The 25,584-nt window shown below is 41.6% G+C and overlaps 1 protein-coding gene across 2 annotated transcripts in view; it reads right to left on the bottom strand.

The window, feature by feature from the left end:
- Positions 1–23,601, bottom strand: part of LOC115472602 (neural Wiskott-Aldrich syndrome protein-like) — a 35,557-nt gene extending 11,956 nt beyond the window's left edge. Inside the window, exons 1-6 of one of the 2 annotated variants that reach the window (XM_030206907.1) lie at positions 23,538–23,601; positions 18,684–18,843; positions 17,434–17,476; positions 5,894–6,044; positions 4,648–5,180; positions 2,493–2,595 (exon numbers count right to left, since the gene is read on the bottom strand). In XM_030206907.1, coding sequence (XP_030062767.1) covers positions 2,493–2,595; positions 4,648–5,180; positions 5,894–6,044; positions 17,434–17,476; positions 18,684–18,843; positions 23,538–23,559 — 1,012 coding nt within the window. In that variant the 5' untranslated portion in view covers positions 23,560–23,601. Of the gene's footprint in view, positions 1–2,492; positions 2,596–4,647; positions 5,181–5,893; positions 6,045–6,663; positions 6,819–17,433; positions 17,477–18,683; positions 18,844–23,537 lie in introns of those variants that run through there. The other variant, XM_030206908.1, reaches the window with a different exon arrangement.
- Between the last annotated feature and the right edge of the window lie 1,983 nt (positions 23,602–25,584).

Genomic DNA, 25,584 nt, shown 5'->3' with positions numbered 1-25,584 from the left:
CATAGTGTACAAGCAGCTATGAAACAAGTTCTGAATATAGATGTGCGAGTTGAGCATTCACATTTGTTGATCTTTGTGGTACGCTTTATTAAAGAGATGTGTCTTCAATAGTATGCGGAAGTTTGTTCTTTCGAATATCGATTTCAAGCTGCGCAGCAGTGCGTTCCATAACTGTGTGCTCAGGTAGGTAAAGTTTGACACATGCATTATTTTGTATTTCATTCCTTTGCAGCTGGGGAAGTGCAGATCAAGGAATGTGCGGGATGATCTTTTGGCATTCCTAGGTGGTAGGTCTATCAGGTCTGACAGGAAAGCTGGTGCATCTCCATGGATAATTTTATGAACTAATGAGTATATTTTGAACGTGATGTGTTCCTTGAGTGGGAGCCAGTGTAGTTTTTCTCGTAGTGGCTTGGCACTTCCAAATTTTGGTTTGCCAAATATGAGTCTAGCTGCAGTGTTCTGGGCTGTCTGGAGTTTCTTGATTATTTGTTCTTTGCAGCCGGCATATAGTGCGTTGCAATAGTCTAGATGACTGAGCACCATTGATTGTACCAGGTTGCGGAAAACACTCTTTGGGAAGAAAGGTCTTATTCTTTTTAATTTCCACATAGAGTGGAACATCTTCTTGGTTATGTTTTTCGCGTGGTTCTCTAGTGTTAGGTGTCGATCAATAGTGACCAAGAATTTTTAGGGTTTCTGAAATAGGAAGGTTTAGAGTTGGTGTGTTAATGGCAGTGAATTCTTTCTTGTTGTGTTGTGAGGTGAGTATTAGGCACTGGGTTTTATCTGTATTGAGTTTTAGCCGAAATGCGTCCGCCCAAGAATGCATGATATTGAGACTTTGGTTGATGTCATTGGAAATTTCTTTTAGGTCTTGTTTGAATGAGATGTAGATCGTTACATCATCTGCATAAATGTATGGATTAAGGTTTTGATTTGATAGTAATTTGGCCAAGGGTATCATTAAGTTGAATAGAGTCGGCGAGAGGGGGGATCCTTGTGGTACTCCGCATTCAGGTACCCATGCGGCTGAAATAGTCGAATTAGATATCACTTGGTATGATCTTGTGGTTAAAAATCCCTTGAACCAATTGAGGACGTTGCCTCCAATTCCGAAGTATTCAAGGATGTATAATAAAATTCCATGGTCAACCATGTCAAAAGCGCTTGACATATCAAATTGTAGAAGTAGTATTTTCTTACCAGATGCAATCGTTTGTTTGAATTTAGTCATGAGAGTTACTAATACAGTTTCAGTACTGTGGTTAGACTGAAATCCTGACTGGGAATCGTGAAGTATTGAAAATTTATCTAAATAGTTTATAAGTTGCTTGGTCACCAACCCTTCCGTTAATTCGGTTATTAAGAGGATGGATGCTACTGGTCTGTACTTAGTTCACTGGCACTTTTCTTTGCATCTTTGGGTATTGGGGTGAGTAAAATGTTTCCTTCGGGAAAAGTCCATTTTGTAGCATGTAGTTTCTCCCCCTATCCCAAAAGATGAGACATTCTGCTTTACAACAGTACTATTTGGCTCTCACCTAGTTTTAGCCTCTGAAGAGCAAATGATTTAGGGGAATCTAGTCCTTTGTGAGTTAGCCATCCCAGAAGATTACATGAAAATATGAAAAATTTCAGAATTGCAGCATATATGCTATGGAAGGGTTTACAATTTACATACTGATACAGAAACATTGTATCTAAATAGATTAAGGGAAAGGGAAGAAGTTAGGGTAACCCCAAAGAGCCGACAAGAGGAGGAGCTATTTTAGATCTAATCCTTAGTGGAATGAAGGGCACGATATAAGAGGTAATGGTATTGGATCTGCTGGGAAACAGTGATCATAATATGATCAAATTTCAGCTGATATCTGGAGTGAAGTCACTAAGGAAATCTACTGTAGCAGCATTTAATTATCGAAAGGGCAATCACGACAAAACTAGGAAAATGGTTCAAAAGAATCTAAAAAGGTCGGCTGCAAAGGTTAGGACTTTAAAGCAGGCATGGACGTTATTTAAAAACAATCTTGGAAGCGCACATGTATTCCACAAATTAATAAAGGAAGAAAGAAGAGCACATGACCTCAAGAATGGTTAAAAGGTGAAGTGAAAGAAGCTATTAGAGCCAAAAATGCATCCTTCAAAGAATGGAAAAAGGATGTGAATTAAGAAAATAAGATGCAACATAATACCCTTCAAACCCACCTGGCATCTCTTCCTTCTGAATTCCAACTGACATAGCGACACATTGTTCACCCCTACTCTTTCCCCTCCTTAGCTATTTCCCTTACCCTATTATGACATTGTTTGTTTGCTGAATTGTTGTATGTTTTTATAGATTGTTGTATGCCACATTGAGCCTGCCCATGGGTGGGAATATTGTGGGATATAAATGCTATAAAATAAAATATAAACAATTCCCTTGTATCATCAGTAGTCAATGAGGACTCGTTTTGAGGTAGTTACACTACTGACAAATGTGAACATACCTGAAGAGAAAATGGCTTTGTGCCTCTTCTGAATAACCTCCATAAGAGCAGCTACTATTCCTCCATCATTTGATGGCTGAGGAGTTTCAGATGCAGGATCCACCTGTTAAAGATGTTATTGAGAAAAAAAAAAAAAATCAGCATTCCATAGGTTTCCTCGTATTACTTTTCAATGGACTGTAGAGGTAAGTATCAGAACACCCATCCACTCTGTCCAATTTCTTTCATGCTTTTCCACTTCATCTCTTTTCACTAGGGATCCTCTGCTTATCCCAGGCTTTCCTTTGCCTCCCCCTCTTCACTGAAAGGCTGAGCTGTCCATCTACCACCTTTGCTGATGTTTTTCACCTGACTACCTTCCTAGCGCTCAGAAAACGAGTCAGTTCTCTCTAGACTAGAGTAGCAAACTTGGAGGAACTGAGGGAAACAGAGGTAGAGGAGACCTACAAGGATGTTGTAGAGATGTTCCTCTTCCAGTCTGGCAGCCCCTGTGCTGCCTTGGAAGAGGAAGGTCTCCTAAATGGAAAGCATCATCCTGAAGTAATCCTATAGCCAGGACCTGCCCAACAGGGGATTCAATATCCTCTCACACCAAGGATGTGTCTCCAGGAGCTTCTGCCCAAGAGGGAAGGGTTAGGACAGCTGTTGCAGTTAGTGCTTTGATCATTAGACATATAGATAGCTGGGTGACTAGTGGATAAGAGGATCACATGGTCATTGGCCTGCCTAATGTGAAGGTGGCAGACCTCACACATTATCTACATAGGATTTTAGACAGTGCTGGGTACCAATGACATTGGAAAACATTGGAAGGGATGTTATGGAAACCAAATTTAGGTTCTTGAGTAGAAAGCTGAAACCCAGATCCTCCAGGGTAGCACTTTAAGAAATACTCCCCATTCCACACCCGGGACCCAAGAGGCAGGCAGACCTCTGAAATCTCAATATATGGTTGAGACAATGGTGAAAAAATAAGGGATTTAGATTTGGTAGGAACTGGGCAACATTCTGGGAAAGGGGGAGCCTATTCTGAAAGGATGGGTTCCACCTTAACCGAGATGAACCAGGCTGCTGGTTCTAACATTTAAAAAGGAGACAGAGCAACTTTTAAACTAAAATGGGGTGGGGGGGGGGAGATGACAATCGCCCAAGAGCGCATGATTCAATGTGGAATATCCTTGAAAGCTATTAGTGAAACAAGCCATTTAGGGAATCCCAATAGAGAGGTTTCAACAATGGTGAAAGAAAGGCAGGATTATTTAAAGGGAGAGCGGAGTAAAGGATGTAAATTATCCTCATCAGCTTGTAGAGGCAAGGAAAAAAAACAATTTTAAGTGCCTGTATAAAAACATGAGCTGGTGCAAAGTTCTGCACATTGAAAACTGAAAGACTTACAATTGTTTAAATTATTTGCATTCTATACAGTTGTTCCAAAATACCTAGGAAAAGCTTCATCCAAACACAGTAAGAATAAAGTACTTTCAAGAATGTGGCTTCTACTTAATTCTTCTATCTGCCAACAGAGCATTGCCATAAAGATTACATAGTTCACGTACCCATTGTTTCTCAGTTTTATAAGCAAATACCCTCCCCCCTTTTTAGAAGTCATTTTTCAACTAAGTGCTGAAAATTATGTTCCTCAACAGAAGATCATCACACACTCCCTTCCTCAGATAAGAGGAACCTTTTCACTTTCAGAGCAATGTGACATTCTGGAATATTTCCCCAAAATGATTAAGAAAATTGCCAGTTTCTCTGTCCAAGTGATAAAAAAAGCAGACCACATTTATTCTCCAACAGGAGCTCTCTAAAAATTTATCTTGTGGATTCCCAGCCAGTTGGGTTTTCTGGATATTCACAATGAATGTTCATGAGAAATGTGCATGCAATAGAAGCAGGGCATGGAGCACTCATGAATATTCATTGGGGATATCCTGAAACCCAATTGGCCAGGGGGCTCCAGACAAATTTGTGGAACTACTGTTCTATAATTTTGATTATAATCTCAATGGTATTTTAAACCTGAAATCAACTTAAAATTAAACAAATGAACAAGATTAAGAATTATGTGTAATAGCATAGTTCATGTCAAAGCTATCCTGCAGAACAAAAAAAAGACAACAAAAAATCCAGGCAAAAACCTTTCAACACTTGCCGATTTTAGATGAATACCCTTCTTGATCTCATCCAGGAACTGAGACTGGTCCAGTACAGGAAGCTTATTTGATTTTATCCCAAGCTGTGTTACTTGAGAAGCCTGTCCATACCGAACCACTTGAGTTGCTCTTCTAAAACAAGATGTTGGTGGTGATGGTGCTGCAACCGGCATCGTCACAGTTTGAGAGTTGTAGGTAAATGGAGGAGAAAGGGGTGGAGAGGGTAGTGGCGGCCTTGGCTGTAGAGATATATTAGTTGAAGAAAGCTGGCCAATTGGCAGAGCAGAAGAGGGGGAGTCTATATTATCTGAACGGACACAGTTAAATGACAAAGGGGATGGTGGTGGAGGGAAATGAGGCAATTCAGTGCCAGCTGAAAGACTACAACTTGATTTACAAGCTAATACCCTAGGATTTTGGTGGCAAGCTGGAAAGAGGTAGCTCCATCTGATTGGTTTGTTTTTAGAGCTCATCAATGGTGAAGAGGACAATGATTGAAGTGAAGGATGAGGACTGGACGTTCCCGAAGATGCTGTAAAAGAAGAGAGTCTAACTTGAGTTGCGGTAGTTGGTTTTGGTTCCGTTAACTACACATTACATTTAGGACAACTGTACAGTCCTAACACAACTCACCAACTACTGTGAACAAAAGAACCAAGACCATAAAGTACCAGAATGCTGCAAAAAAACATTTGTTGAAACAGCTGAGAAATGCTAATCTGCTCTGTCAACAGTACTAGAGACATATCCTTGCAAACTAATAAATCCCAAAGTTGGACCTCTCTCAACTTCCTAAATGCATACTAGGTAACGCTTAATACAAACATACTAATGAAAAAGGAAGAAATGCAAAGGAAGCACTGACTATTTCCTACAGAAGAGAAAGCCATCTTCTATTTGTCCTCAAGTCAACATCTGGCACCTCTGGACATTTCATCCCATATGCTCCATCAGCAAAAGTTACAATGTAAGTGTCTGTTGAGCTCTCCAGTGTCACTCTGACAACAGGGATCACCCAAGTTGCATTAGCTTATTATATCTTCAACACATACGGAGCCTGATGTGCTGGACTGCATGTACATAGCACTAGCTTGTCACATTGCCTTAGAAAATGTAAAGTAACGATCTAGAGATTAAATACAAAAAAGAAAAGCAAAAAGTTGCCAATGAAAAATTAACCTCTGTTTAAAAAAACAAAAAACAAACCAGCCACACAAACACCACAACCCAACACCACAAACTTACCCATTTCACAAACTTCTTTTCTTACTGCTTCTATTCCACCTCTCTTCTCAATAATGTCAAAAATCTTTTGGGATGTTTTATGGTTTTTCAAATGCTCTTCTCTAATACCAGCTTCATTAAAGAGTCTCCTTAGGTCTGCCTCTGACTTAGTCTGTAAGTTATACATGATAATAAAAAATACTTCCTATAAAACAAGACATACAACCAAAATGAAGCAGCAAAAGTGCAGGACTGGGAGGACAATGTTTGCTTTGCTTCTGAACAAAGAAGGGTCATTTTATGACTGTGTAATGCACAGATAGCATGGGGGAAAGTGAATAGTGTATAAATGTATCTACATAATGCTGCATTGAAAATTACTCTCCAGAATTTTAGATGCCTACATTTGCACCTTCAAGTTAACGTACAGACATTTTGAAGTCTATGTAGAAATGCTAACCCTTTCTAACCCCACTCCCAGGATCAAGGACTGGACATTCGAGGATGCTGTATTAAAGGAAACAAACAAAAAAAAAAAGAATCTAGCTCTAAATTGTGGCAGTTGGTCAACTACATATTGCATTTAGGACAATTCTACAGGCCCAAAAACACAACTTCTGAAAATGAAAGATTGAAGGCCACAAAGTGATGACCAAGATTCAATGTAAGATCAGTATTATAGAATATAGTTTATATTTTCTATATTGTCCTTATTGACTGGCAGGTCAAAGCGATTTACAAATCAAATAAAATGCAATAGAAAATGAACAAAGTTCTCTGTGTGAATATACCTGCTTATTTATATGTGGTATAATCCAGGTAAGCATTAAAATCTAGCCAGAGTAGTTAACAGGTGGTCCCTTCCAGATCATTGATTCACAAGAGTACGATGAAGGTCCCAAGCCTTTTTGATAGCTGCTCCCCAAGTGTGAGGACAGTCTACTGCCTAAATTGCATCAAGAAACAAGCTTGTTGACCTTATCTGCTAGTTTTAGTTCCTTTTTGTCAATATTCTGCTAGCCTACATCGAGTATTGTGTGGATAAAAATCTGATTTTGAATTTTTGTGTTTTATTCAAAAAATTGTTAAAGGGCCCTTTAATGACCCAGCAGTAGAGCTACTGCCAGGTTTGTGCATGGAAAAAAAATCAGCTCTACCACAGAGGCCATGAGAACTCCAGAAGTAAATGGCCGCACAGCCATTTTTGTTTATTTTTAAAATTACCTCATGACCACTTACTGCCCATTTAACAAAACAAAACAAAAAAAAACACACTAAAAAAAAAAAAAAAATGGTCTTAGCACATAGTATCACTGACATCACAGCAGGCCATCTTTTACTGCTGTTTGGTGAAAGGGCCCCTAAAATTTTAGTTATTTTCTTGTATAAAATGATATATTGTAAACCAATTTAAATTAGCTTTGCTTATAGAGAGCAATCTATAAACAAACATACTTCCATTCAGTATAGATTAACTTATCCTTTTACCACCTGTATGCAGATAAGCTTTTATAAATTTTTTATGTTTAATCATTTTTATTGTAACATCATAAACACACAATGATGCAATGAAGATATCTATCCACCATGCTCCTATATTGTCTATACATACTAAAATAAACAATACATTCACATTCAACTTTTATCTTCCCCCTCCCCCAACTCCCTTTATCGTTCAGTGATTATATCATTAGATATTCTCCCCCCAGCAGAATATGAGCATGGAAACATCTACTAATCCCCCCCCCCCCCCCATCAACCATCCCCTTATTCAAATCAAACCCTTAATATCCCCCTCTTCACTCGCCTCCCTCCCCTTGATCCCCCCTCCCCCACCCTTCAATCCCAATCCCCATACCCCTAAACCACCCACAACCCTCCCACACAGGTATATTCTTATTCTTCACTCCTCTTCATCAATCAGTCTACATCTTGAGTGAGTTCACCAATAGACTACGAGCCCTGTCTGATAATGCCTGTACATACGGCTCCCATACCTCCCAGAAATGTTGTGTACTTCTAGGGCTACAATGCACGCCATGAGCCTCCATCAGCACCAGGGAATGAAGCATATTCCTCCACTGCCAAAAGGAGGGCCCTGGGTCCTGGGTCCAATATTGCAAAATACATTGCTTCCCAATTATCAGTGCCTTATATATGAATAAGCGCTCCGTATGCCTCATATCTGTCCCACTCCCACCCATTCCTAGCACTACGCTCTTGGGCAGCATGCGAATCTTCTTATGCAGCACTGCCTCACAGTATTCCATAACTTTACCCCAAAATCTCCTAATATCTGGACAATTCCATAACATGTGATACAATGATGCTTTCTGAAAGTTCCACTTACTGCAATTTGGTTCTTGAAGCCTGCCTGCATGATAGGCCTGTATGGGGGAAAAATAAGCTCTCATAATGATTCTATATTGTATCTCCCTATGTCGGGCACTAGTCACTTTATATGCAATCTCCTTCAGGAACTGACCTATATCTCCACTTCTAATCTCCACCCTCATATCCGCAGACCACCCCCCAGCCACTGCCTCATATCTACGATGTGGGCCGAGCATATTTATCTGTTTATACAGTATAGACACAGAGGTCTGTTCCCTTCCCTGAGATAGAAATAGGTTCGCCAATAAATCATATATCCCTCTATTACACCGGTCTTTATGTAGTTGCCCAATGTAACTATGTAGCTGATAATAGTCATACCATGTCACAATCTCTGCTCCCACCATATCCTCTAAGGCCTCCCGACATATAACCTTCCCCGAGTCTTGCATGACATCGGGGACCAAAACTACTCCTTCCTGTGCCCACTTTATAAACCTCGGTTGTGTATTCCCTGGGCCAAATGCCCCATTCCCAACCAATGGGAGCAGATCCGTACACTGTGGATTCTTGTTCAAAAGCTTTAATATATACTGCCATGTACGTCGCATGGGGTGTAATAATATGTGTTGACCCCATCCCTTTGGGAGCATATTATCCTGTACATGTAACATATAGTATGGATGATAAGGTCTAAACAGTGTGTACTCTGTGCTGCATTCTGTATGTTCCTCGGTGTCTAAAATCCAATCCGCTAGGTGCCTAGTCAGACAGGCCCAATTATATTGTTTAATGTCAGGTAGCCCTAATGCCCCCTCCTCCCATACATATATTCCAATTTCACTTTAGCCTTCTTCCCACCCCAACAGAATCAGGACACCATTTTCCTAAGTTTCTTAAGATCCTTAGTCAGTAACAATAGTGGCAACTGTCTCAATACATAGAGCCATTTTGGGAAAAGCATCATTGTAAACAGACCCACTCTTCCACTCAATGATAATGGCAGCCCCTCCCATAGTGCTATCTGATGTCCCGTGTAGTGCAGCAGCTCATCCACATTCCGTCTGTATAAGCTTCTCAAATCCCTGGTTAACGTTATGCCCAAGTATTTAAACTCCTTGTCCGCCCATCGCAGTGGAAACTCTTCCTTCCAGTGCTCCCTTATTTTATTATTTGTTGGTAATCCCTCAGATTTTTGGATATTCAATTTAAACCCAGAGAATGCCCCATATTCTTCAAAGACCATCAACACCGGCAACATCCTCTCCGGCCTCGCCAGATGAGCCAGGATATCATCCGCAAAGGCCGAGATTTTAAATTCTAGGGTTCCCAGTTTTATTCCCTCTCTCTCAGAATTTCCTAAGATGTCCCGTATCAAAGGATCCAAGGTTATGGCAAAGAGTAACGGGGATAGAGGGCACCCCTGTCTAGTTCCTCGGTTAATTAAGAAACTTCGAGAGTGTGATCCATTAACTAGCACTCTCGCCGCCGGGTTCTTATATAATATAGAGATCGCTTGTGTAAAATATCCTTCAAATCCATACGCCCGCAGTGATGCAAATAGGAATTCCCACTCAACCCTTTCAAATGCCTTTTCGGCGTCGAAGCTTATTAAGAGCGAGTCTCCTCCTTCCCTATGCACCCGCTCTAGCGTAGCTAAGATCAGTCTAATATTTTTCACACTCTGTCTCTCCCGAACAAAGCCCACCTGAGGGGACGCCACTATTCTCGGCAGTACTTTAGTCAGTCTAGCAGCTAAAATCTTGGCCAGCAATTTAGCCTCATAACTAATTAGAGATATTGGTCTATATGAGTCTGGTAATGTCAGATCCTTCCCTAGTTTCAGAAAGACCATTATATCCACTAGTCGCAAGGATTGCGGCATCTCCCCCAATTCCACAGAACTATTAATGGCATTAACTAGAGGGTCTCTGATGTCCTGCATCAATATTTTATACAATTCAGCCCTAAAGCCATCTGGCCCCGCCGCCTTATGTAATGCACTACCTCTGATTTCTCTAAGGACCTCTTCTACTTCTATCGGCTTGTTTAACTCCCTCCGCTGTTACTCCGAGATCATCGGCTTAGTGACATTCTCCAGGTACGTCGGGATCTAAATCATCAATATCGTTCTTAGTATATAATCTAGCATAATAATCTTGAAATACTTCCTGTATCTCTGCATCAGTATGCACCAACCCCCCCCCCCCCCCGACCGTGCCCGTATCGTTAGCACCCTCCGCTGCCCCTTCGCTTTCCTCACCAACCTCTCCATCATTTTCCCAGGTTTATTACCGAACTTATATAGTTGATATAATATTCGGCAGACCTGCTGGCCCGCTGATGTAGCATCTCGTTAAGGGACGCTTGTGTGGCTAAGAATTGGTCTCGGACACAGTCTGCGGATTGTTGCCCATATGCCTTCCTTAAGTGTACTAATTGTTTCCCCAATCTAATGATTGCTTGATCTCTTCTTTTCTTCTTCCTAATGCTATACGCTATTATCTCTCCCCTTAATACAGCTTTCCCAGCTTCCCAATACAATATCGGCGTATCAACATGTGGTGCATTATGTAGTGCATATTCTTTCCATTTCCCCCTAATATATGTCCAGAATTCTGGATCATAATACAGGTCCATGGGGAATATCCACCTAACCTGTCTATTCCGTGTATTCTGATCTCTATATTTGATATATATAGCCGCATGATCCGATATTATCGTCGGGTCAATGTCGGCCTCTTCTATATCTCCAAAACTCTTCATCTTCCATCAAGTAGTCAATTCTCGATTGTGTGTGGTGGGCTCTAGAGTAGTGGGTGTAATCTTTGGTATTTGGGTGTAGCAACCTCCACTACTCCCAATGCTCCACATATCAGGTTTATTCCTTTGTCTGCCCCCATTGCCGCTCCCGACTTAGTGTGTGACCTATCCATAGTGTGATCCGCTACCACATTGAAATCCCCCCCAATTATCTTCTGATGGATGTTAAACTGCTGTATCTTACTTATAATATTAAGATAGAATTGTTTACTGTAAACATTAGGGGCGTAGACATTACTAATGAGGCACGTGGTACCATTCACCTGTGCCATGATATATCTCCCTTCAGTATCAGCACATATCTGCCTGATCTCCACCTGTAGGGATTTATGGAATAGTATCACAACCCCCGCTTTTTTCCCCACCGCCGGGGCTTCTATCATGGTCCCCACCCACCAGGTTCGCAGCTTTTCATGCTCCTGAGTTGTTAAATGTGTCTCTTGGAGAAGCGCTATATCAGCCCCTCTTTTTTTAAGGCTGTGAAGTATTTTCTTTCGTTTAATAGGAAAGGAAATACCCCCCACGTTCCAGGAGTATACTTTAAGTCCCATTAATCAGCCCTAGCTCGTACTTGCATCACCAGACATACTGCATCCATCGTCCAGCAGGCAAGGTGTCCCAGCTGCACCATCCCTACTATTCCCCAGCATAGCCACTCATCAGGCCACTCACTCGCGTATATCCTCTTACCACTTATTACCATTCGATATCCTATTACCCAATCCCTGTGTTACTTTATCCCCCCCACACCCTCATCCCTCCCTCCTCCCATTCCACTAACCCTACCCCAACTTCCCCACCCGTTCCAAGAACTAGTCACGATATAACACCTGCACTCACCCTTCATCAGACCTCTTACCCACCCACTTTCACATCCATTCCTCATCATCTTGTCCAACATGACCTTATATAGTTTTATCCACCTCCCTCTCAAAGGTCAGAAAGACACCTTAGACGGTCTGTTCTGTATATGTCCGCTTTCTGCCTCATCGATAGTCTGCATGCTTCCAAAGTCCAGTTCAGCCCCGGGGAGTCAGCTGGGAACCATCCATACCATCCACTACATAAACATCTGATGTCAGTTTCTTCTTATAGACTACTACCAAGTCCCCGAGTCACTCTGGTAACATGCTCTGTTCATGTCCAGTCACTCACCGCACCTTAGTATCCTCATCTTTCCGTCCTTAGGTCTCTCATATCAACTTCATTTACAAATGCTCAACTCTGAAGCCACTCCAGGGGTATCCTTATCCCGGATCAAGCCTCTATAATTCTGTAGTCCTCCTCTCCTTCTTTATTGTGCCTGTTCAGACCCATTTTGTTGAATATATTCTTTAGTTGCCTCCACCTTATCAAAGAGTTTAGTTACTCCATTGATGGTGTTGAGAATTGAGGGGTCCCGAGCCCCCCCCAAGAAGGCTAGAGTGACTTTAATCTGACTCCATCTCTAAATAGCACTAGTACTGGGGTAATCAGGGAGTTGTGAAGTTCTAAGAGGAATTGCCACTGAGAGAGACGTTAGGTCTAAGGGACCCGCATTAGTCCGCCTCTCAGCACTGGCAAGGAATAGATACCAGCCTTATGACAAACTGGATTTAGGTTACAAGTTATACAATGCCGCGAAAGATAGCCTGATATAGCAAAAGCATTTATACTTACAGCCTTTCATCATTAAGTGAAGCCCACAAATCATCATTTGGAATGAGGAGTTTATTTGCTAAGGTATAAGTCAAATCAGTGATTGACAACAGGCATGTACAATCAATTATAGGAATATAATAAGCTGCAAACAGGTGTTAATTATTTGCTAATGTTTTATAATTTCTTTTACCAATTAGAGGTTTTACAAGGGAAAGCAATTAGGTAATTTGTCAATTCTGCTGGACACATTGGTTTCCCTTGGAGAGAGAGTGCCAACCCTTTTCTCTCTCTCAAACCAGGAAATACCCGGATTTTTATAGGTGCCCTCAGGATATGGGTAATATGACAGTAGATATACCTGATTGGATCTATGCTAATGTCATGGTTGTCACTGATTGGCTCATGCTAATGAGTAGCTTCTATCTTGCTACGCCTTTCCTCTCTCACACCAGCTGACCACAATCCTGCTCACAGGAAAGTCTCCCTCCTCTCTTGGACAGCTAGTTCCCTATTTTCTATGCACCTGGCATGACTCACTCATTGCTCAACTTGTTTTTCTAACTTACATTAGAGAAAATTCCACTTTGTAACAGATACGGGCTTCCATTTTGTGTTGAAATCCTCCATTTTGTTTCCATATCTATTTACCTAACTTTTAGGCCTCAATCCGGGCTACAAACTAGGCCATACTTTTCCAGTAAGCTCCCAGTTATGTCAGCCATCAGATTTCTGACTCAGCCAAGGTCTGTAATGGCCTGAGCTCTATGACTGGGCCCACCACCATTCCAGTGGGGGGGTCTCTGGCTGTACCATAATTATACATTCCCCACTTGTCACCCCCTCTGGAGAGGGGTGACACAAAGCTCGTCATCATCCATTCCAGAAGGTGGCAAGCTATCAAACGAGAGGGGGAGTTTTGGTCTTACAAATTGCTAGAAGGTATGGTGCAAGATAGGAAACTTCATTCTCAGGTGATATATTATTTGGGCATATGGAATTCCCTTTATATTACCCAACCCCTTGGGCCTTAATCCTGATGTCATCTCTCTTGAGACTTACTCAAACCTGTAGTGAGAAAGGTTCTATGAATGGGACAAATCCATGAGTTCATCTACAAAATCTCATGAAGTATCGGTATGTGGGTAATAGCAATTTCAGGTGGATCATACTAATAAACACTTTCAGGTCTTGCTATGGCTTCTATTGTATCTGTTGCATAGTGCATGGGGAGATAATCCAATGTATCTATCTCAGTGGTCTTGGGAAGGAATAGTGGTTTTGATTAAGCATTGTTATGGTGGCTCAACAAATAGATGGTTAGTACTCTGTTTGCAGGCTGTTTTAGGTTGTAGGTATTCAGAATCCTTAAACAGGTCGGAGTTCTTGGACCTTACTATTACTCATCATTAGCATCCAATCATGAGCACTAAAAAGTGGATAGCAAGTATGAGGTTGCCTTATACAGCAAAAATGGTCAATCCTAGGAAAATTTATATTAACAAAGGTCATGCATGGATTTTGACATATGCATAATGACCTGGAAGTATGGGAAGCACTTGGAGCTTAGTCAAACCTACAGAAAGACATGCAACTTAAGTAAGCCTACACCAAAGTTAAACAATTGCATAACTGGTTGATACTAACAGGGTTTACACCTACATTATGATATCTTAGCCAGTATTAGGGTTTGATGTTACCCCTGTATCTGAGCAATATCAACTTCAATTTAAATTACATAAACAGAAATAACGGGGAAACTCTTAGAAAAACAATTAGAACAATAAAGGAAATAATAGGAAAATAAAAATAAAATCTTTTCAATATATAGACAGGATTACTGCTAAACTGAAAATAAAACAAAATATGAATCTATAATGTCCATAAACAGCAACAGTAAATCTCAAGTTGGTTCTGAATTCTCTTTCATTGGTCGTGGTTGAGGCGATGGAAGCGCAAAAGAATCTGGACGGAGATCTGGAAGATCTAACAGGGCTGGATTTTCACAGCAACTTGGGCAAGGAATCAGTAGAAGTGACAGTCTTAATACTAGGAATTGGGATTTGCATAATTTTGCGGGATATAGCAGCGCAAACTATCTTCTTATTGAAAAGATCCATGCACAATGGTGCAAAGGACTTCCTCTGCATTTGTACCTGGTGGGAATAGTCCTGAAAACATAGGATCTTCTTCCCTTGATAGGAAAGGGAGCTGCCGCCACGTATTGCATCCAGAATATATTGCTTATGTCGAAAATTGAGGCATTTTAGGATCACCACTCTTGGTCTAGTCGCTGGCTGTCACGGAGGCCCCACTCTATAAGCCCGCTCCACACAGAACCGTTGCAGTTTGTCTGCTATTTGTAGAGTCTGTGGTAGCCATTCTTCTAAAAAGGCAGGTAGATCTTTATCCTTTAACGACTCAGGGAGTCCGACTAACCTCAAGTTATTTCGCCGGCTCCGATTCTCCAAGTCGTCAAGCTTGGCCTCTAAGTCCTGCACGCAGCGCTCCAGTCTCAAATTTCTCTCTGTGCGCCTACATTTTCTACAATCTCTGATACCCGCTGCAAGCCCTCATCCAGCTCCAAGCTCATGCTGTCGATTCGCTCGTGGGCCTCCTCGGTCCGGTCAAAAAGTTGCTGCAATTTATCTGGCGCTGCCTCAACTGCTGTTACCTCGGCTGTAATCTCCGTCATCCATGCTGATCCCATTGTAATTTCTCCGAGATCGCGTTGGTCGGCCATCTTGGTGTCGGTCGGTTTAGACTTCTCGCTCTTTCTGCACCGTTTTCGCTGCCATTCTGCTACTAATTTCAGGTCTCCAATCGTATATCGGTTTCCCCCGACTTATGCGATCAAGACAGTGCCGTTCCCCACCGTGGGCACACTAAATTGTCAGCTTTTTGGGTGAATATGTGCGGAGCTTAGCTTACCAGCGTCAGCCCTGCACCATGGCGTCACGTGACCCCCTTTTTTATAAATTTTTTATAACAAAATTCTTGATGTGCTATGTGCAGAAATGTGAGAAATGTCCCCCCCCCCCCCCAAAAGATGTCCTCTTATTAGTTGGTTGTATGGACTTCCAGAGCTCAAGACACTGGACCCAAATAACCCCTTCCAAATCAAAGCTGCTCCATTCCCAAAGGTCTATACTGAGGAGGACAAAAGGGGAATGACAGACAGTAGGTATCACAAAAATCAAAAACAGTGGCCTGGTCATTTCCCTGGCAAGACAGAGAATGTAGCTCACACCTGCCTCAGTATCTATTGACATACACACTTAACTTTTCAGTTCTCACTTCAATCATGCCTGCCCCTGGAGCTTCACAGCATTCCACTCATTCATCCTCAAAACAAACCACTTACCTGGATTCTATATATGGCACCCATTATGTGGGCATTCAGAATTACATGTGATCCTGAGATCTGTGCACAAATAAATTAGTTAATGATCCATTAATCAATTGGTTATCAATTAACTAATTTGGATTTGAATGCTATTCTACAGGTTTGTGCCCATATCCTCTCATGCACAACCCAAAAGGGAGCAGCATAACTATGTAAGGGCATTCCCAAGAATTATGTGCAGTTAAAGAATTTTGGGGTTGTGCATCCAATTTGCATGCCAAGCTTACCTGATTTTAAGTCCTTTTGTCCAAAATTGGGCATGCCAGAATATGGTCAAAGCGCTATTCTATGACGAGCACCCTTCATAAAATAGCAGAGCGTGAATTTTCCCCATTGCCCACTTTTAAGCACCACTAACTAAATCCAACCCAATATGGGGAAAAAATAAGACATGGTTTATTGAGTTTTATTGATGTTCAGTTGTAATTTAATGCGGTGTTGTGATAAGGCGTTTATAAAAAAAAAGAAAATTAAAATCAGATATTTCAGCATGGTTATGGATATTAAAGATTTCCATTTGACTTTAATTTAAATGTGGTATGACTGTCCCAAGATGCTTCGTCTGTAAATGTCTCTCACAGACATTGTGTGTGTGTATGTGGGGGGAGGGGGGTTTTGGTGATACAGTTTTATAAGTGTGCATAACCAAAACAATGAGAGGCAAGTTGGTACAGAACAAAAAGCCATTAACCAACTCATTTCTTCCTATTTTGGTCGTCCTTACAATAGAGTCAGTAAATTGTTTTCTGTTACCTATGTATGCCAAGATCATCGTTTGTGCTTCTATCAGATACAAGAATTCCCAGGAGCAGAACTGTGATGTACAGATGTTTTATAAATACACGTTTATATCTTCTTCACAGAAAAGTGTAAGTGTGTGTGCTATCGGTGTTGGTTCTAGAAGTTTATGTCATGTTGTTTTTAAATAGAGGTACGCAGATGGCTCAATTGTCTTTATAATCTGGATGTCTTTTGGCAATCTGTATAAAAGCTCAATTTAATAAAATGACCCCTTTTGTTTCCTGGGGGAGGGGGGGGGGGGAAGACGACAAATAATAGAATCTTTGGTGAAAAGCCAGTATGAGAAAGTCAACATTAAAGAGAGATGAGCTCGATTTTTGCTCAATTGAACGTACACATATTCCACCTCCCCCAACCTAGAAGCCAGAACATATCCCTGAAAGAACAGTGAAAAAAACAAAGTTCACAACTTTGCTATCCTGGTATTTCTATGTCTTCAATAGAAAATGCTGAAAGCTAAAGCAGACAGACACAGAGGTCCTACAGCGGCCATCTGTAGGAGACCAGATAGCATTTAATTACCATACTTACATCGAGTTTAGTTAATTACTGTACTTACATCAGGTCCGGCCAAGGCCTTCCACTCAACATGGCACACATGTCTGAAAAGAAGAACTGCATCTCAACACAGAGAAACACTTAGGAGTTAGTCAACATTTAAAGCTTTTCATGGAAGATAAAAATCACAAGAGTATGACAATACTAAGTTATGGTCACCATTCTCACCCCAGGTCAACCACAGGGTCATTCCCAGAGTTGTGCAGTCACACAGAGCACAAGACAGGGTGCAAAAATGGCTTCCTCTGCACTGGCCACAATGCAGTGCTTGGGGACACGTTGCACAGGGTTCTCCTGATCAACCAGACAAGCTGATCCAGTCCCAGTTTTGCCCCATTGCGTGCAGAGAGTTGTGGTTCACTTAAGGCAAAAGTCACTGGGATAATCAAAACTCAAGTCATGCAATGGGGCAAAAATCAGGACTACATCATCCTGTCTGATTCACCTGGGGTAAAGTAGCAACTGTATACCAGTGTTTCCCCAAGTCGGTCCTGGAGTACCCCCTTGTCAGTCAGGTTTTCAGGATATCCACAATGAATATGCATGAAAGATTTGCATAAAATGGAGGTAGTGTATGCAGATCATCGCGTGCATATTCATTGTGGATATCCTGAAAACCTGACTAGCAAGGGGGTACTCCAGGACCGACTTGGAAAACACTGAGCGCTTTAATTAAACCATACAGATTCAGAACAGCTTGAATAGTTTCCCCTAGCATCCTTATATAGCAGAGGTCTTCAAACCCGTTCTGGGGGACCAGCAGCCAGTTGGGTTTTCAGGATGCCATGCCTGAAAAGAGTCCTAATTGTGCAGGAGAATCACATGACTATACAATATTTGTCTTGCTGCACTTCAACCAACCACGCACTTTCCATGTTAAAATAGTTTTGCTTAAAAAGCATGAAGTAAAATAGACAGCCAACATAAGACATGCTGCTTCAGACTTCCAAGCATGGATTCATATAAGACAGAACCTAAACAGAGCCAGACACTAAAATCTGCACATATAACTTTCCATGATACCCACCAAATAGCAGAACTGCTAAACTGTTTGAAAGAAATTAAGCCACGTGGACAATATCTGTTGGGATCATCATCCTACTCCCACTCCCTTCCCCCCCAACATACAAGTTCAGGAGGTTTAAGACCACCACATTAAGCAATGTTAAAAGTGGTGCAAAGTACCACTTTTATCATTGATATTTTGAGGTATCGTGTCATGCCAGCTGTGCTCTAGAAAGAGAACCTTACTTGAAATTAGTGGGAGAGCCAATATCTGCTTTGGTGATTTTACTTCGATTGGGTCTTGCCTTCTCAGTTTCTTCTCCATTGGGAGTACAATAAACTGATGCACCACGGATCCATGAAGTCACTGGTAGCAGACGTTCTGGAGTCACTTGAAACACAGAATCTGGAAGATGATGATACCTTTGGTGTCTTGCATACCATCTTTAAAATCCCATGCTCTTTGAAGCACACACAGTGCTAATTATAGATTTTGGAAGTTAAAAAAAAAAAAAAAAAAAAAAAGCTGTGCAGCACGTCATTTTATTTTCATTAACTAGCCTCATCTGAGCTCTCCCTTCCCCTTTTGGCTTCTAAGCACCTGGAAGTATCATTATTCCATGCAAGTACAATACCATCACAATTTACTACAAAATCCTAATCAACAGGGTGTAAGAAGTGATGGTTTGTAACACTAAAACATAGGCCCCTTTTACTAAAGCTGCATAAGTCACTAAACATGCACCTAGCACAGCAAAAATGGCCCAGTAGTACTTACTAAAGCATCCTGTGATAGTTTGGGCATTTTTGCATGCAGTATTTCTTTTATGTAATTTTTTATTGGGGGGGGGGGGGGGAGTCAAGGGCACAGAATGGGCATAGAAGCAGTAACCACAGGGTTAATGTAGGAAGCTTTAAGGGCTTCCCTATTGTTTTTAAATGGCCATATGCTAATGTTACCAAGTACAACAACAACAAAAAAAAAAAAGGCTTTTTCACAGCCACACAAGAAAGGAGCTTAGCATATACAGAGGACATGCTAAGCCCATTCCTTATTACAGCTTAGTAAAATGGTTCCATAATAAGTTATCCTTGGGAACTGGTTTCATGATGGAAAAAAAAAAAAGTTAATATTTTTGCTTTGAAAACAAAACAAATGACTGATCATGCTAGAATTTAAAGATTATGCCAATTCTAGGGGACCACGTTTCCAAATGGATTAGTTTTGCACATTCCACAAGATTAATAGCGTACATGTCAAAATCCAACAATAAACAAAATACCTCCACCACTAGAAACTAATTCCAGTGGAGGTATTTTGTTTATCATTAGTTTTGCACATACCATATCAATAACAAACCTCACTCCTAAGTCAGGGTATGCAGAGAATGATCTCAAGTCTCTCAAATTTACAGAGAATGTTCACCTATTACACACATCTTGCTATATCTTGCTAAGGAGCTTCCTTTCTGGAGTTCAAATGTAAGGTACATAGGAACTTACTACTACTAATCATCACTTCTATAGCGCTACAAGGCATACACGACGCTGTACACCATATATGAAAAGACAGTCCCTACTCAAAGAGCTCACAATCTAAATAGGACAGACAGAACAACTAAGAGGTAAAGGAATCAAAGAGGTGGGGATAAAAAGGGTACAGGGCAAGTGAGTAGTGGTTAGGAGTCAAAAGCAGCGTTAAAGAGGTGGGCTTTTAGCCTGGATTTGAAAACGGCCAAAGACAGGGCTAGACGCACAAGCTCGGGAAGTCTATTCCAGGCGCGAGGTGCAGTGAGATAAAAGGAACGGAGTCTGGAATTAGCAGTAGAGGAGAAGGGGACAGACAAGAGATTTATCCACAGAACAGAGTACCCGAGGGGGGACGTAGGGAGAGACAAGAGTGGAGAGGTACTAGGGAGCGGTAGAGTGAATGCACTTATAGGTCAGTAAGATAAGTTTAAATAGAATGCGGAAATGGATAGGGAGCCAGTGAAGTGACTTGAGGAGAGGGCTAATGTGAGCATAGCGACTTTGGCGGAAAATGAGTCGCGCAGCAGGGTTTTGGACCAATTGAAGAGGAGAGAGATGGCTAATAGGGAGGCCGGTGAGAAGCAGGTTGCAATAATCTAGGCGAGAGGTTATAAGAGTGAATAAGGGTTCTGGTAGAGTGCTCAGAGAGGAAGGGACGGATTTTGCTGATGTTATAGAGAAAAGAGACAGGTTTTGGCAATCTGCTGAATGTGAGCAGAGAAGGAGAGAGAGGAGTCGAAGAGGACCCCAAGGTTACAAGCTGATGAGACAGGGAGAAAGAGTGCCATCCACAGAAGTAGAGAAAGGGGGGAGAGGAGAGGTGGGTTTAGGGGGAAAGATGAGAAGCTCGGTTTTGGCCATGTTAAGTTTCAGATGACATTGAGACATCCAGGCAGCGATATCAGACAGGCAGGCTGATACATTGGTCTGGATGCTGGTTGAGATTTCGGGGGTAGAGAGGTAGATCTGGGAGTCATCAGCATAGAGATGGTATTGAAAGCCATGGGATGATATCAGAGAGCCAAGGGAAGAAGTGTAGATGGAGAACAGGAGAGGACTGAGAACAGAACCCTGAGATACACCAATTGGTAGTGGGATAGAAGTAGAAGAGGATCCACCAGAGTGTACACTAAAGGTGCGAAGCGAGAGGTAGAAGGAGAGCCAAGAAAGAACGTAGCCCTGGAATCCAAGTGAAGACAATGTATCAAGGAGTAGGCTGTGATCAACAGTGTCAAAAGCGGCAGATAGATCGAGAAAGTTGAGGATAGAAGAGAGACATTTGGATTTGGCCAGTAACAGGTCGTTGGAAACATTTGTAAGTGCAGTTTCAGTTGAATGAAAAGGGCGAAAGCCAGATTGGAGTAGGTCAAGAACAGTTTGAGATGAAAGAAAGTCAAGACAGCGGCGATGAACGGCACGTTCAAGTATCTTGGAGAGGAAGGGAAGGAGGGAGATGGGTCGATAGTTGGAAGGACAGGTAGGGTCAAGTGAAGGCTTCTTAAGGAGTGGTATGACCACGGCATGTTTGAAGGCATCAGGAACAGTTGCAGTGGAAAGTGAAAGACTGAGGATATGACAGATAAAAGGGGTGAGAGTAGGAGAGATGGTGTTAAGAAGGTGGGTAGGAATGGGATCAGAAGAACAGGTAGTTCATTTTGATGAGGAGAGAAGATGTGTTTCCTCATCAGTGATTTCGGGAAAGGAGGAAAAGGACGGAGGGGTTGGGGGAGGTTTGGTTGAGAATTTGAGGTTTATCTTCTGAACCTTGTCATGGAAGAACTCAGCTAGGGTGCTTGAAAAATTCCTTTCAAGACAGAGGTAATATTTCTGTATCTTTCTACCACATTTTCTTGGTCTCCGACTGTATTTCTTGATACTTGAAGATTGTCTCCCTCTCTACAAAATTCAGAGGCCCTTTTACAAAGGCACACCAAAACGCGCTGGACCACTTCTCCAGCATGTCTGGTAAAAGGGTTTCTTTCTGGGGAAGGGCAGGAAATAGACATACAGCAATATGAAAACTAGCACGTGTCTATTTACAGCCTGAGCCCTTAATGCCACCCATTAACTTAGTGGTAAGAGCTCACGCATTACCCATATGGTAATTTTCCAGCACGTGCCAACTGCTGATTACCATCAGAAACACCCCACGGTAGAAAATAGAACATTATTGTCTAGTATGTGTTTTCAGCGCATGCCAAACTCAGAATTACCACCAGGCGCAGGCACTAGCCGAGCAGTAATGCCAATTTGGCAAGCGCTGCATTACGTAGGCCCTTACGTGCAATGACGTAGTTAGGGGGTGCCAGGGGAGTGGCCGCTACCCCAAATGGAGTTCTGCCAGCACCTATTTTTTTCCCTCAACGTGTTGCATTGAAAATGTGCACCGGCAGAAGTCCACTCTCGTGCCGCATTCGCTCCCCCTGCGCCATCAACCTGGCTCCACTTCTGCGCCTTTGTAAAAGGGCCCCTCAAAGAATAATGGCTTGGAATTGACAGCTTACTAGATCCAGAAAAATCTAAAAACCCCAACTGAAGTAAGTCTACAGACAAAGTGTCTTATATAAGACAAGGCTGAAAATAAAAGTCTTGTAGTGTTACCATGGAAGCATTAAATACACTAAAAATGAAAAACACAACACACAAATAGGTCAATTAAAAATAAACTGTAGCCAGCATAACAAGCTTGTGATTTTCACCATATATAAATATTTGTTCATCCTGTTAGAACTATTTAATTTCTTTAAATCTTGAAGGTTTTCATTTAAAATGAGAGAGTTGGAGTTCATAGAAATGTCAGAAAGTCAGACATTTCCCAGATTACAACAGAAAAAAAAATTCTCTAGAGCAGATGTTGCAGCAAATTAATATTAACAGAGTCATAGCCTTCCAGCTGGTAAGATAAAATTAGATCAACAATTATGATTTTTTTTTTTACTTCACTCAAGCTGGTAACATCACCAGGATATACCATTTTTAAGGCTGCAGTTTAGTGATTAGAGCTGCTTACCAAAAACGAGGTACATCAGGATTCAAATCTTACACCTCCTAACCCTTTTGATAACCTTGGATAAAATTCATTTACCCCCTCCATTACCTCAGCAAACAGTTCAGATTGCAAGCCCTCTGAGACTTATGTATTGTATTCATAATGTAATTTACCTTCAGCTCTGCTCTGGTAATATTACCAATTAAATTCCAAATCCAGGGTGACTCTACATTACTGCCATAAATAACAGTATTAGCTTCTAAGGTCTAAATGATTTCTACTTTCTTAATCAAAGCAAAATACTATACATCAAATCAACATACAGTGACAACCACTGCTTCCTAGGCTTTATGATATTTAGTCTATTTCCAAGCCAGGGAAACTAAAACAACTGAAGAGCTCTGTAATAACATTCCAGTTAAGCAAAATAGTTTCTTTTAACCTGCAACTCAGAAACAGCCAATCCCCCTCCTCCAGATGACCTTAGAATTTTATCAAACTCTTTACTAAATATACCACAACCCACATTACACTATCTCCTGCTCATTTTCTGGATTCTAAAAACATCTTCTAAGACTTACCAAAGAACTGAAGGAAGGCCATTCCTCTTCCTAAAACCAAATAGATAGACCCTGACCCTACAAAAAAAAAAAAAAAAACCCTATCTCCAACCCGTTTCCTGCCTTAGCAGCCGAGGACCTTCCACCACCTGAAACTCATTGCTTGTATAATTTAGGATCACCATTTATTCCTCATTTCACTCAAAGGGTTGAGCTGAAACCACCAGATCTTAGGCTGTTGTTAATTAATTAACACTTCATTAAAAAAAAAAAAAAGATACATTTTAACTTTCCTGGAACCATAAACAAATTTTATTGTGTGCCTGTAAATAACTGTTGGGCTGTGTTGGGTTAAACAGAGCCAGTGATATTATATAAGCATTAAGGATTTGGTTTAGGAAACAGTGCAAGCAGCCAGGCAGAGGTACTGGATTATAGGTTTTAGTTACTGCTCAAAATATCAATAAAAGAGGATTACCAGGGTTGGAATGAATTGGGTCTAGGCTGTAGTAAGCAGAAACCCCTTTGTACTCAGTTAGTATGCTTCAGTAACACAGTAATCACACAATCACACTCAACTAGGAATGCCAACTGGATCCAGATTCACAGTACAGGGTTGAGCCAGTCCTGGGTTTATCCCAGTGCATGCTGGGACTTGTAGTCTTACTTTCTTAGGGCTTGCAATGGGGCAATAGGAACTACAAGTCCCTGCATAAAACCCTGTCCTGCAAATCTGGATCCAGTTGGCAGCCTTACACTCAACGTTCACTCTCCCAGCTAAGGTTGCCAACTATTTCCATCATGAGGGACAGACTGAGCCAAAAGTAGTCCTACTTGCTGAGCTGCCATTTCCAGGAGGGAGATTTTGGGCCAGTCCTGGATTTCTGATAACCCTCATGCATTATGGAACCTGAAGCACTGATTCCCATGGATAGGATCAGGGACTACAAATACAACACTACTTTGGGATGTAAGTTTAAAACCAGGAATGGCCAAAAATTTCCTGCCTGGAACTGGGTAACTTTAGAGACTTGACCTGGGGGAGGACATAGAACCAGGTAGACAAAGAGAGGAGAGGTGGATTCAAGGGACCTATGGAGGTATTGGAGCCATAGAGGAGAATAGTGCATTTCAACAGCTATGAATGCAGACTTTTGGCAATTATATTGTTCATTTAAAGGTTCTGCCAGCGACTGTCCTCCATTCATTAAAACCACTACTTGGCAACCACCATGACCCCAAGTCTCCCACTTCACTAGGGAAAGGTTAATAGCATCAGCAGAAGTAGTGGCAAGCTGCTGACTCCATATTATACAAAGTTCAGTAAGCCAATCCCTCAAAGTAATTTTATCATGTGATAAAAGATCATCCTCATTCTACTTCTCACTCTCCCCACAACCAGTCAGGTTTTTGGGATATGCACACTGAATATGTATAAGATAACATATTCAGTGAAGCGTCTGTTTACTCTTTCCAAAAATACTAGGACTAGGGGGCATGCAATGAAGCTACATTGGGTCCCCACACTATCCATGGCAGTGATGAATGCCTCGGCACCAACACCCCCAATGCAGCTCTCACTGCTGTTTTCAATCTGCAACCCCTTGTTTCTTCCAATTCCCCATTCATAATCCTGGAGCTCTTTCCTTGTGCTGCATCAGAGCCCTTCTGGGACTCTTCTCACCCTGTATCAAGTGAGTATTTTTTTTTTTTTTGTATTAAGTTTTTTAAAACCCTGTTACGTGGGTTTGCAGGAATCCTGTGGGGATGGAAGTTGTTCCTGCAGGGTTCACATGGGAGTTTACAAGCTTCTCGGTGATCAACTACCAACCCAGGGTCCTCCAAGATGTCCAAGTACCGCCTCCTCCTCCTTTCAGTAATTCAGCGCAGCCACACTTGCTGTCTGCCCAGGCTCTCTGCAGCAAGGCTCACACTGATATGTGCACAGGCCAGCAACATCATACATCACCTGATCTACTGAGGCATTCATGTGGTGACCTCCACATGCAGCCAGTTAAACTGCAGGTGAACATGTAGAGAAATCATGCAGAGTCCTTTTACAGAGCGG

This window comes from Microcaecilia unicolor, chromosome 6 (genome assembly GCF_901765095.1).
Source record: "Microcaecilia unicolor chromosome 6, aMicUni1.1, whole genome shotgun sequence".
Lineage (NCBI taxonomy): Eukaryota > Metazoa > Chordata > Amphibia > Gymnophiona > Siphonopidae > Microcaecilia > Microcaecilia unicolor.
Note: the sequence above shows the minus strand (reverse complement) of the source record. Positions and strands in the feature narration are given on the sequence as shown.